This window comes from Gouania willdenowi, chromosome 6, assembly GCF_900634775.1.
Source record: "Gouania willdenowi chromosome 6, fGouWil2.1, whole genome shotgun sequence".
NCBI lineage: Eukaryota > Metazoa > Chordata > Actinopteri > Blenniiformes > Gobiesocidae > Gouania > Gouania willdenowi.
In genome coordinates, this window is record NC_041049.1 from 43,728,807 (window position 1) to 43,743,234 (window position 14,428).

The 14,428-nt window shown below is 38.1% G+C and overlaps 1 protein-coding gene across 6 annotated transcripts in view; it reads right to left on the bottom strand.

Annotated features, from left to right (window-relative positions):
* LOC114464656 (genetic suppressor element 1-like) overlaps positions 1–14,428 on the bottom strand; it is a 70,828-nt gene that overhangs the window by 18,378 nt on the left and 38,022 nt on the right. For all 6 annotated transcript variants that reach the window (XM_028449072.1, XM_028449066.1, XM_028449071.1 and 3 more), the window contains exons 2-4: positions 14,119–14,298; positions 7,785–7,984; positions 1,100–1,266 (exon numbers count right to left, since the gene is read on the bottom strand). In XM_028449072.1, the coding sequence (XP_028304873.1) occupies positions 1,100–1,266; positions 7,785–7,984; positions 14,119–14,298 (547 nt within the window). The remainder of the gene's footprint in view (positions 1–1,099; positions 1,267–7,784; positions 7,985–14,118; positions 14,299–14,428) is intronic.

The following is a 14,428-nucleotide window of genomic DNA, read 5'->3' on the forward strand; positions in this document are numbered from 1 at the left end:
ACATACATTTTTGTAGTCAACATTATCAATTAGTTACTAATCATTTTTGCATTATTGTATATGTTACACACAATGTGGTTAGTGTGAATCTTGAGACGGTCTATATAGATACAATATATCACTCAATCAATCAATGTTTATTTATAGAAAGCGGTTTTCAAATGTAGAAATGCAGCTCAAAGTGCTTTTACATAATTTAAAATACACCCACCCCATACAAACCCCGCCCACCACACACAGGTTAAGATAAGGCCAATGGCACATGGCTGGGTACAGAGGATCTAGGTAAGGGGACATCACAAGGAGTCATCTGCACTAGGAGCAGGACACAGACTGTGGGCACAGAACACTGAGACAGAGCCCTCAGTCCAGCAAAACAGCAAAAGCTATTCACCAACACTGAGGGCCACGATACAGACAGGACCACTGCAGCCACGGCCCATCACAGCCCCTAGTGCAGAGGGCTCTCTCTGAGGAAACACTGGGATAGTAGCCCTGAACATCATAAAAGATAACAATCATAAAACTATAGGAACAACATAAAAGATAACAATCCTAAAACTATAAAAACAATAAAAGATAACAATAAAAACATGAAAGAAAACAATCCTAAAATGAATAAATAATTAGCTAAAATCTAATTTGAAATGGTGGGTCTTGAGCCTGTTTTTTAAAAATATCATCCATGACAAAACTTTCCAGTTTGAGATTCCCTGGGAATATTCCCTAACAAGAATCTCAAACTCTGGCTATGGTCAAACCAACCCGTGATCATAAGTCTTATAAGATGTAACAGAAAGCTAACACAACAGGAAGGTAAAGTTTTATGGGCTTATTTATTAAAGGCTCAGTAATTGTGATTAATTGTTAGTGAATTTTGGTAATTGAGAATTTAATAGTAATTGACTTTCAGGGGAAAATAACATATGTAATTTTAGTTGTAATTGGAAAAAGTGCCGGTCACGAGCTGTAATTGAACATGGATAATTGAAGACATAATTGTAATTGAAAATTGTAATTGACTCCAACCCTGGTAGAAGGTATCAGACTTTCAGACTTGGAACATCAGCTTTCTTTGTGAGGATGAACTTTGACTCACCTGATGCTTTGCAGTCGGGGGTCCTGCATGATGCTGCTGGGAGTGAGGCCAAAAGAGTGAGCCAGCGGATGAGGCGAATGAGTGGGCGGAGTCTTCTTCTCCAGCTGTAGATGCAGAGCCTCAGCTCCCACCCGGTCCCTGCTGAGTCCTTCCACACCGGGCTCGACCTGACCACGAGTCCAACAGACACACGTACAGCCAGTGTGAGACATGACATAATTACGTGGATTCACTGAGTTTATTATGTGTGTGAGCCAGATCTGAAGTGAGGTGAAAAGAAGAGGGGAGGGAGGGGAAAGAGTCTCCGAGCTAAAGCCAGAGGCTCATCAGAGTAAAAAAGTGGGTCTGATGTGTCACAACAGGTCAGAATCAAAGTGGTACAATGATCCTAATACGTCAACATCCTCACGCTGAGCTGCTCACTCACACCACAAAATGCTGCATTATTTAAAAAGAACTACAGACTTCATCCACGACACATGTTCTACTATGTAACTGTGACACAAGCAGAAAAAATGCTTAAAATAATGACACTTTTACAAATGCCACAGATGTGTCACAGTTGGATTAGGGCCTCTGATTTTCCATGATCGCAGAAAAAGGACAGAAAATACAAAATTAACTTTCTGAAATGGAAATGCCAATATTGGTATTCATATTTCTTTATTTTATTATGATTATTTTTTAAACAAACTCAAGCAGAAAAACACTAAATATAGCCTCACATGCTCATTTTGGGACAATATCAACCATTTGCACTCGTTTTAATTCCAGCAAGTTCGTTTTCCTTTAAAATCATCAACATTTGAAGGTTTCCTGACATGGCAGGAGATCATAATCTGAATAAATGAAACCTAAACATATTTCACTCGTAAACAGATTGTCAGAAAGGCGGAAATGCAAATGCTCGTGCAAAATCTAACATAATTTAAGGCAATATGACGGACTTCTCCTTCTGAAATGGAAATAGCTTCATGACACAAATTTTACCAACAATATCACACATTTCCACCATATTTTTCACAGTGAAACGAGTGGTTTAATGTCTCGCTTTAGCGGCTAAATGTCAAATCTTGCGCAAAATCCCTTGTGATCTCAGCGCGTGCTTGTTTTGCTGCATTTCTGCTGAGTAGAAATATGAAATCAATGACCATGGTTAATGCCATTTACTGTATTAATCATGTTTGGCATGATTTCAGAACGTTTAATAGACTGTAATGACATCTCCTTAGGGCAGTGCTTGTAAAAGTGTGTGGCGCGGGGAATGGAGGTACTGTATGACAGGTGGGGCGCGACAAACAGGAGGACATTTTCAATTTAATGCCAATCTTCTAAAAAGTCTTTCTTCTGGGGCGTAGAGACATGGGTTGGAAACCGGAAGGTGGCCGGTTCAAGTCCCAATGTGGACCAAAATATGGAAGTTGTTCTGGTAGCTGCAAGTGTCCTGGTAGCTGGAGAGGTGCCAGGGCACTTCTAGAGCACTGTTGAGGTGCGCTCCCTTCATTGTAAAAGCAGAAATGTTTCATCATTTCCTGTATTTTGGACTGCTGCACTTTAGTTTTTTATGCAGGTAATTCGTTTAATTTAGATTTTGATTAAATTATGAAATATGTTACTTGCATTATAAAACACGATGTTACTTGTCCCTTTTAGTTAATTTCATATGTGCACTGAATCTTCTTTTTCATTTTTTTAAGATTTTTGACAGATTGGATTTTATATATATATATATATATATATATATATATATATATATATATACATATTTCATGTATTTTTGACTGCAGCACTCTTACATTTGTTTTTTAGTTTTTGTTTTTTAATTCATTATGAAATTTGATGTTACTTGTTACCTGTTAATTGAAAAAAATGTGAAAATGTGTTATTTGTCCGGATTTTTTGTGGGTCAATAGGCGAAGGAGGGGCTTGAAAATTCACCTTCGTTCGAAGTGGGTGTTATGGTAATTATTATATTCATCATCATGACTGCATTACTCTTTGCACTTTTGAACAGCTGAGTCATGTTAGACATGGGAAATACCCAAAAATGTTTGAGAACCACTAGTTTAGGGAAAGCAGATGAAACGAAAAAAATATTGAAACTGAAATTTTGAAATCAAAAGCTGTAAAAAATTAAAATAAGACCCATCCATTTTCCACAGTGTCTCATATCTTGTTGCTACAGCAACGCTCAACGACACTGGTTATGGGGTGACCACATGCAAAGGAGCGATCTGCTACCTTAATCCTGTATACGACATGATTTGCAGTAAAATACCCGAGCTTTGAATAGGTTTGAATAGTTTTGGATATGTCATTCATGGAAAGCAAATTCAAACAACCTCCCCCTCTAACCTTAATGTTTCTCAGTGTACTGGCTCAAAGGCAGACATGAGGACAACAACACACACAGAGCGCCAACACTTTCCTTGACCTCTGACCTCAACCAACAGCTGACACGGAAGCAGCAGTAAACACACACAGGGAGGTTACTCAGTGATGGTTGTGCTATTATCAGCCTGTGACAAATAATAAAACTCTACATTCGCTTTAAAGCTCCTGTTTAAACAGACTGCGGCTGAGGCCAAAATGGAGCTGTTGTTCTATTTACAGTACAATTAAGTTATATTTTGGACAAAAAACCAACACAGTGTTATGAAAAATGATGGGGGTAATTAAAAAAGCACTGGCCCTTAACCAGTAAAACTTGTCCTGCTGAATTGGTTTTGTCTGCACTGGGGGCCAGTTAGGGCGGGGCTCGGACACATCAACATCATCTACTCATCTACGACACCCTTTATCCCAAACATTTCACCAGCTCTGCTCGTAGGAAAAATGTAATTAGCGTTGTCAAAACCAAAAAAATTGATCCAGCCTGTTTTTTCTGTTTCTTTATGTAAAATCAAGCATCAACTTGATATGGAAATACCTCACATGCATGTTTTGGGACAATATCAAGCATTTAGCTGTTATTTTCACGGGGAAACAGGTGATTGGATGTGTAGAAAGTGTGAGAATTGGACAAATATGTATAGATCCGTTTTGTGTTAAGATTAGAGTGGTGATCATGTTATCCTGTGATTGAAAACCAATGCAGAGCTTCATCTGAAGTGTGTGATTCATCGATTCATTAATTAAAGGATTCACAAATAGCGTTTTGGGATCATATCACAGATTTCTATGGGATTTTTCCTGTTAAACGGGAGACTGAGGGGCTAGCAGTGTGGCTAACGGATGTGTTAGGCCAGTGGTTCCCAACCTTTTTTGGATAGTAACCCCATTTTTTATATCACACATTTCTTGCAACCCCAATGACGCTTTTTTCTTCTCGAAATAGTTTTTGTCCTAGTTGTTATCCTGTTATAAATATAGAGTAGCCACTTAGATATTTGCATTTTATTTAACTACATTTATATTTGAGAAAGTGAAAGTATAGAATGCAGTTGTTTAAGATTATGTGTTGTGTTTTAAATGTTCAATGCGTTCGAATGACTTAAAAGAATATACTTTTATGAGCAATTTATTTATTTATTTCAATTCTTGTTTGAATTTCAGGCGACCGCACATGGGGTCACGATCTCAAGGTTGATTAACACTTATTAAAAGTATTGCGGAGGATGTTATTTTAGCTTCAAATTCCGCATCGATCATCAAGACTATTGGTCCTCCTAATTGTTGATCATTCTGGTGATATGTTTACGTAAGGCGTCGTACGTGCTCGTCCCAAGCTAGTTTTCACTTCCTGCGCATGCGCACCATTCACTTACCGGTGGCGAGTCTGACATAATGAGAAAAGTGCAAATCTTCTTTTGGAAAGTAAGCTTGAATGAGCGATGCCAATAATAACGTGTAAATAAAGCTGTGCAAGAGGAAAACTGGGCTTGTGCACGTTCTCTCGCACACGTTTAATAGGCGTTCCCTCTTGGGAGCAGGTAGAGTGTTGCGCATGTGTATTTTTTCAAAAAGTGGAGATTCTTTTCTAAACTTTGGGAAAATCCTCCACTACACCTTTAACATAATAGCCAGTAAAGTCATCTAAAGAGAAACGGAAATTAAACTGAAAGGTATAACGTGATGTAGAAATATGTAAACCCTGAAACGGAATTGGGGAAATTTTGAAAGGCAATTCATTGTCATACCAGCTAATGTGTGGCTTAATGGTTAAGGTTAAGGTTCAAATCCACTGTGGTCCCTCAACCTAAATAAGAACTTGTTCAACAATGACTTACCAGGTTAAATAAAGCATCCTGACTAAACATCTGAGCTGATTGCTGTAGATATGAAGGAGCAAAGGCTCTACTCTGAGATCCTCACTACTCAGACCACATGACCATGGGAGAACAGATCAAATAATAAGTGTGTGTTTCAGCTTCACCTAACAGTACGACTGCTCCTTCTCCATCCCACCCTCAGGGTATCAACACAGGGGAAGTGGAACAGAAGCAGTAAGTCATGTATATTCTAGGCATGTACCAAATAAAACTTACTTTTCCACCACCCCACCAGCTTCAGTTGAAGAAACGCTATCTGTTGCTCCCTTCTTTTGCCTCCTTCCTTACTCAACATCCTCTTCCCCTCCCTAGCCTCCCTCCATCCCTCCCTCCTTCTCGCTCTCTGAATGTCTGAATAGGAGCCCCAGGCAGGCAGAGCCACAGAGTGGTCTTTGTGAGGCGGGAGAAAAGCTGCTCTGATCCAGGGGGAAGTGACTACTGTGGGGGTTCAAGCGCACATTGTGTGAGGGGGCCTGGTTCCTCGCCCCAGCTTAAATTCGCTCACACATCTAAAAGCAAACACACACACACACACACACACATAGACGCACACACACACGCACAGGTCCCTCTTCACATCCTCAGTCTTTTGTGGTGGAGGGTCAAGTGTGAGCGCGCACACACACACGCACACACACACACACACACACACACACACACACACACACACACACACACACACACACACACACACATACAATCGCTGCTGGAAGCTGAGCACAATGGGTGCCAGTCTCTGCAGCCTCCAGTGTTTCTTTACAAAGCTCACATGTGCTGCTGAAAGAAATGATGAGAGAGAGGAAGGAGGAGGTGAAGAAGGACGGAGCAAAGCACGAAGAAGAAACAGTACGACAAGAGACGGAGAGACAGGAGGGAGTCAATGGAAAGGCAAAGGTTGGGCGGCTGGTTTTGACAAGAGCAGAGATTAGTTTGTTAACAGAGGGACAGACACACAGAGTAAGGGTGGAAGACTAAATCAATTTGGCGATATTTCACCGCATGATAATCGTATTGATCCAAAAAAATATCCAAATTGATTTTTTTAATCATGTTTAATTGCACTAACATATACATAACACAAACACCCGTTCACTAGGTGTCTGTGAACCGCATCAGACCTAGTTAAACTACCTCACTCCTCAATGACTTTTAGCTTGGAAGTTGATTGCATAAAACATACTGGACACTTTTATAAACTTTTTTAGAATTTAAGAACTTAACGGAATCAGAATCTGATGTAGAAGCAAAAGTTACACTTCTTGAAAATTTAAATTTGACAGTTTGATAAACATACCACTTGTTCACTTGAATTACAGTTAGTTAGCATTTACTTGTTCTTGCAAGTTTAAAAAAAATGAAAAATTGGATTTCATACCATTTTGTACTTGTAAAGGTGTAATTTGTAATTATTGATATCGCGATATATCGCAATGTATTGTATTGTAATGTTCAGTATATATCGTATTGTGCAAACTGTATCGTATTGTCAGAATCATGACACTGGACACCCCTACCAGGGACCGTTCACCGGTGCTTCGAGAAGAAAAGAGGAGACGGCATCAATGAAGAACCACAAATCACAATCTAATCCAGCTGTTCTTATTTCTGAATCCAAGTACCCCTTTGTGCGACTGAAACATGTCGCTTAGAAAACCCTTTAAAAACAACTATAAAGCATAATGATGGAATGAACACGTGATAACACATTTTAAAGAATCTGATTTTGTAAATAAGTGGATAGAAACAGTTTGTTTTTTGTTTTTTTACTCCATTTTGGTTGAACTAGATTCACCACGTGAAGTATAGAAATACATATTGTTTAAGATTGCATGTTGCTTTAATCTAAAAAGAATAATAATTTAAAAAAAAATCAAAAATCGATTTTTATTTTTAAGGAATTTCAGGTGACCCCATTTAAACTCCAGGTGATCCCACATGGGGTCCCGCCCCCAAGGTTGAAAAACACTGATTTAGTGGCTCCTGAATAGATTTATTTCTATGATTTTTAGGCAGTGGCTATCCGTACAGTTGCCGTACAAAAATACCGACATTTTATCTGTACACAGCGCCCTTTTTGGCCAGTTTAGCTCATGTGTTAGGTCAGTTTAGGTCACGTGACTAAGACTAAACCTTACCCTAAACCTAACCCTAACTTTAAACCTAACCCTAAGACGCTATCCAAACCTGTATTACGGTAACCGTAGCAATAGCACCGGGGGTTGTCCGTATGGCAACTGTATGAATACATACTTTCTAGTTTTTATCATTTCTGGTTATATCACGCCTGGGGTGGGGCCAAGACTGACACTTTATTTGTTCATTTTTCACTCTCTCTCTCTCTCTCTCTCTCTCTCTCTGAAGTACCCATACCCCCTTTTGAGAAACACTGTTATGAAACGGACCACTTTTATTACCTGTCGCCCGTCAGCCCTCCACAGGCCGTTGCTGGTCTTGGTGGGAGCAATGGTGACGACTGGGGGCGTGCCGTGGACGCTATGGCCTCTGCTCTGCCCTAAGAAGGGCCCGAGGGAGCCCCGCTTAGGGGTGGTGACGGGCGAGCTGTGGCTTGTGGCCGGGGACGAGACAGGAGACGAGTCACCGCTGAGGGCAGAACCTGACGATGGAGGAGAGGAGCAGACTGTGATGTTTCATCAAAGCACATTCTGACTTTAGTTTAGTACATCCCTCTAAGCAGAAAAGCTCCAAAGATTTAAAGCTCTGTCCACATGCTCTTTGGTATCAATAAAGAAGGGAATTTTATTCCCTTTTTCAGATACAGTTTATTCTCTTTCAGTTAAAATATCTGCCCTCTCCAAAAACGCTAAAGCAGGTACACAGACTTTTAACCCGTAATACACTTTATTACAGGACACTTTGAGCACATTTTTACCCTTCCGCAACTACACCAAACTTACCATATTTGAACCTATTATCACTTTTTCTTGCCATTTTTGCATTTTTGCTACATTCCTCCAACTTCTGCCACTTCTCCATCAAACTTCAATGCCCTTTTCTGCACATTTTTTCACCCTTCAAGACATTTTCGGCATTTATAAACCTTTTCCACCAATTTTCCCACCTAAATGTTGCATATGTTGACACCCATTATTGTCGCTTTTAACTTCTTTTCACCACATTCACAATTTGTGAATTTCTTTCACTTTTAAGCCAATATTGACACTTTGAACCCTTTTTACCACTTTTTCCGTCTGTTTTTGGCCACTCTAATTTGCAACTTTGAAATAATGTCTGTGGTTTTTAAAATGAAAACAAGGATTAACATCTTTAAGATGACTTTATACAATGGCGCAAACAATAATAAAGTTCCTAGGTAACAATGAATGTTATTCAAATGCATAAGTAAATATGGTAATCACAGATTTATAGAACAATAGACCATCATTTTGCTGACTTTATGGATGGGCCCCAAAAAACCTCTCCCCTTTATTCCACCTTATAGATGACCCTTCCACTATGTCTGTGTTCAACCACCTTCAGGTACAGTGGGGGTCCCCGGTCTCTGGAACCTTTAATTTTGGGGTCACGGGCTGACAAGGTTGAGAAACACTGCTTTATAGCACTGGTTGTAATGAATATAATTTCAGAGATCAAAACAAACGATGGAAGTTTTGCAAAACCTCCTCCTTTGATGGTGATTCTTGAAAAAGTTTGTCATTGGGTGAGTGTGCAGGAAGAAACGCTAGCATGAACACACAAAAACATGAGTCAAAGCAATGTCAAAATAAACAGCATGAAACCAGGTTGATTGTTTTTAAAAATGTGATCTGAAAAAACAAAAAAAAACATGAATGCATTTTATTTTACATTATGTATAATGTGCCCCGGTACTTGTTTTAAGGACGTGCTGCAGCTTAACCAAGCTTTGCAAACACTGATGTGTGTGACACAGACCTTCTGTTTACAGAACTATTAGTGCCTTTACTTAAGTAGTCATCGTGTGTACTTATGCCACCTGCTTGTACAAGTGCAGAAAGTGACAGAACAAGCTCGGGTGTTGACTCATCAAATGTGTACGTTTAAATAACAAGCAATTCTATATTTTACTATTGAAGCAGCAGCAGCAGCAGCAGCAGCAGCAGCAGGGTGTCCTTGCAGCTTCATTCACTGATTAAACAGTTTTATATGATGAAAGACAAATATATGTGTTATATTTGGACACTGAGCCTGCACAAACATGATATCTATCACTACTTTATTACAAAGACCGGCAACTTTTATCACAGCGGGGGCCACATTATCAACGTTCATGTCAGCATTGAGATTTATTGACCAATCAGGGGGGTGTTGCACAAAAGTGGGATAAATACGTCCAGGATAAAGGAGAATGCGTGGTTAGACAAAGTCTGGTCGGTGCCATCTAATGAAATAAATAAGTGGGCGGTCACGGCTTTCTGAAGAAGACCATGAATTCCATCACAGAATCACCGATGAAAGTATGGATCACGAAGCTGAAGAAATAGTAGACATGATATGTGAAAAAGGAACAGCAGCGCTGCTAAAAAGAAGAAAGAGAAAGGCTGGCAGACAATAGCCGACTGCCTTAATGCATAAATATCAAGTAAATAAATATAAAAACATAAATAACATGTAGAATTAATAAAGTGAACTGCTATATTTACAGTAAGTGGAGGTGGAGCTGATCACTTTTATAAATCACTGATTATTAGATTTATACTTTTTATTTTAAGTTTATCATACATTGTAATAGAACAAAATAGAATAAAATATACCTTTAGGATTTGAACTCGGGTCTCCCGCATGGAAGGCGAGAAAAAATTAAAATAAGTCTAAGCTCTGACAGCAATTCCACAAACAGGATTAATTAGTATTACTAAATAACCAGAGGCCTGACAGAAAAATAAATTAAATGAGTTATTGTAAAGTTAAAAAGTGAAGTCAGATCCAACAGTACAGTATCCATTTTCTTATTTATAGGACACACTTAAAAACATATGTTCTATTAGTTACATTGTAGTCATAATGAGTAAAGTCAGATTATTCTGTGTCTTCTCTAACTTTTCAGTGTTGGTGTTTTATTAATAAGGAAAATATTCCTAATAAACCATCTGCCTTCTCACTTTCATTGCTCAAATCTTGTCTTTTTATATGTTCTTTTTGTCTTTATATATAAACTATGCTAATAAAAAAAACTTTGTTATTATTTTGTGTGTTTTTCTGTTATTTTTGTAGTCGTCTTGTGTTTTCGAGTAACTTTGTGTATTCTTTTTGTCATTTTGTATATTTTTCTGTTATTGTGTGTTTTTGTTGAAGTTTTGTGTCTTTGTGGAGCCATTCTTTTTCAATTTGCTGTTGGTTTGTGTGTGTGTTTTTTTCCATTTTGTGTATTTTTGTTGTCATTTTTTATATTCTGTCTGTTGTTCTTTTGTATGCTTTATTGTATTTTTGAATGTTTTTGGAGATATTTTGTTGTCCTGTTGTGTGTTTTTGTTGTTATCTGTGTTTTGGGGGTCATTCTCTGTGTTTTTGTTGCTATTTTGTGTGTTTTTCTGTTATTTTTGTAGTCATATTGTGTTTTTGAGTAACATTGTGTATGTCTGTGGTCCGTTTGTGTATTTTTGTTGTTCTTTTGTATGTTTTACTGAATTTTTTAAAAATGTTTTTGTAATCATTTTGTTGACATTCTTTATATTTTATGTTATTCATTAAGTTTTGTGGTCTGTTTGTGTATTTTTGAATGTTTTTGGAATTATTTTGAAGATTTTTGTTGACGTTTTTGTATTCATGTTGTTCTTTTGTGTATTTTGCTACATTATTTGTATTTACAGTGTTTACTTTGGAGAGCTGCACAAAATTATTTTGAGGGCCGTATGTCGGCCCCTTGGCCTCCAGGTGCCCATGTCTGCTTTATACCCTCCTATCCTGATTAGCATTACAGCATTGATGGCTGTAATAAGCATTAAGACCTTTGCCTCATAGAGACAAACATTCGCTACGGCCTCCAAACTTGCACTTATATGCAATTACGTCCATGTAATGTCCAAAAACAGATGAACAACGAAAAGCAAGAAGCTGAGATGCAGCATTGTTACCATTAGCCTAGCTTCATGAGACTAATAAAAGAAAAAAAAATGATGAGAGGAAATGAGTTCATGTATAGCTGCAGGTATAAAGTGAAGGAGATAGTGATAAAGTGTGTGTGTGTGGTGTGTATGTGTGTGTGTGTGTGTGTGAAGGGGGGGGGGGGGCAGAGAAGGATGGAGAGCTTGTTTTAATTGGCTGTAATTAGATTCTCATTAATAGGAGATGAATGAAAACGAATTGAGGAGAAGAAGGAGAGAAGGAGGTCAGAGTAGGTCAGCTCTTATCCAACACCTTCATTAGGACGCCAATGAGCTCAGTACACACACGCACACACACACAAACAGCGTCCTTCTAAAGTACCTCCAGGAAGTAAAATACTTCACAATAACACACAAAACACCACCTGTAAAATGATCCTTTTTTCAAACACACTATCCAGATTTAAGATTCTGAATTCAAAGCAAAGGCGAAGACCTTCCACATGTCTGAGGCTCATTATGGGACAACGGTAAGTCTGAAAGAATATGTAAGTTAAAATTAAAGACGTGAATCCTAAAGGGCTCTAAAAGGCTAGCAATAGTAAATAGCAGCTTAGATGTTTTCTTTTAGCATTTTTATCTATTATGAATGTGGAAAAACTTATTTAGCTAACCGCAGAAAGAATATACAGTATGCATATAAGCAGAAAATAGGTATCGCATATCATAGCCTTCAAAGTCAAAATTAGAATTAGAGATTAAGACTCTATTTGATGTTAAATCTTCTTACAAACATTAAAGTTTATATTTTGTTATGTTAACTTAAATAGAATTTAATCAGACAAACTCTTTGCCGCAAATTTCAAACCAACCCTTTATTTCTATGAAGGTTTAAATGCATAAAAATACACCAAATATGTAGTAACTTAGTACTGTACACAGTACTTTTTTTTAGGTTTTTTATCTGTAATTTACTAAAATTTCAAAGTATTTCTATTTCCATTATAATAATCACGCAAACCTTGCCCGATGATGCCCATTTTATGAAATATGTGGTGAAATCCTTATCTGTCATTGACCCATGTTCAGTAAGTAGCATCCGGGTCTGCTGTTAGTGTTAGTATCTGAGTGCTACGAGATTAAAGTCGTAATATTTTGAGAATAAAGTCATAATTTTATAAGATTAAAGTCGTATCTTTAAAAACTCATAATGGTATAGCGCTCAGAATTCCCTGTTGAAGTGAACATAACTAACCCTGATAGTCCTGAAATCGACCACTTCCAGCCACTTCCTCCTCCACAATAAAAGAGGCTAGTGGCTCCAAATCAGTCTGGTCAGAACTTAAACTGGTGATGATGGTCCAAAAGACACAAAGGCTGCGTCCAAATACTCCCTCCTATCTCCTTTCCTATCCACTGTTCCTTAACCCTGTGGATGACATCACGGGGTTAAGGAAAGGTGTTAGGAGAGGAGTTAGGAAAGTCCATCACGTTTGCTTTGACAATCAGACGCACTTCCACTAGGTGACGTAATAATCTGACGGCTGCGAAGGTTAGTGACGTCTGCCGTGGTGAAAAAACTACACTTTTCCGAAAATGGACTAAAAGCACATTTATAACACTTTCAGCTGATACAATCTAAAAAAAGGAAAAGAGGCTACGAGAAACAAAAGTACAACTAAAAGAACGTCACATTGAGAACAGTTGCTCACAGTCGCCTTCCACTTAGAATATTTTTTATGTTGAATAAAACATAATGTGACTAAAAATGTCTCCTATCCCTTTTTCTTGAATCACAAAGTGTTTATTTTATGTCAGTTATAATCTGATAATATGTCTTACATATAATATATGGGTTTTAGATTATTTATTTAAAGTTGTTCAAGACACATAATTGCATTGGTAGCTTACATGATCAGTGTTTCCTAGGCTAAAGGAAGTAAAAAAGGATTGAGCCTCTTTTCCTGACCTTAACGAGAACTCGGACGCTCTTTATCACAGTCACCACTTAAACACTGAAGGAACAGTGGATAGGAAAGGAGGTAGGAGAGACTATTTGAACGCAACCAAAGTCTTCTTCTTGTTCTTCCTTGGTTATTGGCGACTTCCAACCAACTTGAATAGGCGGATTTTATTTCATTACTTTCAACGTCCCCCCGTTCCAGATTCGGAATCCCTTTGATGACAGTATTTTGTCATGTGTGAAACCTAAAGACCTATAATCTCACTAAACGCAGACAAGATCCTGTTTGTATTTCAATTTTATTCTCATAAAATTACAGCTATATTCCCAGAAATATGACTTTAATCCCACAAAATTAGGATTTTATTAAGATACAATTTTATTCTCATAAAATTACAACTTTATTCTCGAAATATTCCAACTTTAATCTTGTAGTACCCAGATTTTCTTTTTTTTCAATGTGGCCCTTAGACGCTGTCGTACTTTAGAGATGAAAGACTTTTAATTCAGTGCGTGTGATTTTTGTTTCATTTGTAGTTGTTCACTAATTAATGAATAAATAACTAATTTCATTGAATGTGTTCAAAGGTTTTTTTTTTAAAATAAGCTTCATCGTGTTAAATTTTAGTTGCTGGTTTGGTTTAGATGTGAAATAAACAATCACACACCCGTTTGGAAAGGGTTCGCGAGTGTTTCCCGGGACAGAAACTAATGAAGTTTTCAGGACGGTCACCACTAACTCACCTCTGGGATCCTCAGCCTGTTTGGCCAGTTTACGAAGGGCAGCAGCAAATCCAGAGTTTGCAGACTGAGCAACTGTGTTTCCATTGGTTAGAGGACTGAGGGGACTAACTGTGGCTGTGGTGCGAGTTGCTGTGGAGATCATTCCGAATGATGGTGATTTATTGGACTCATGGTTCATACCTGAGGAGAAGAAAAAAGAAAACGATGGTGAGGAGCTTTTCTTTTCACGCGCTGAGTCAGTGTTAACGTTTAAACACAGCTGACGTCTCCTTTGACATTGACTGTGTGTGTGTGTGTGTGTGTGTGCGTG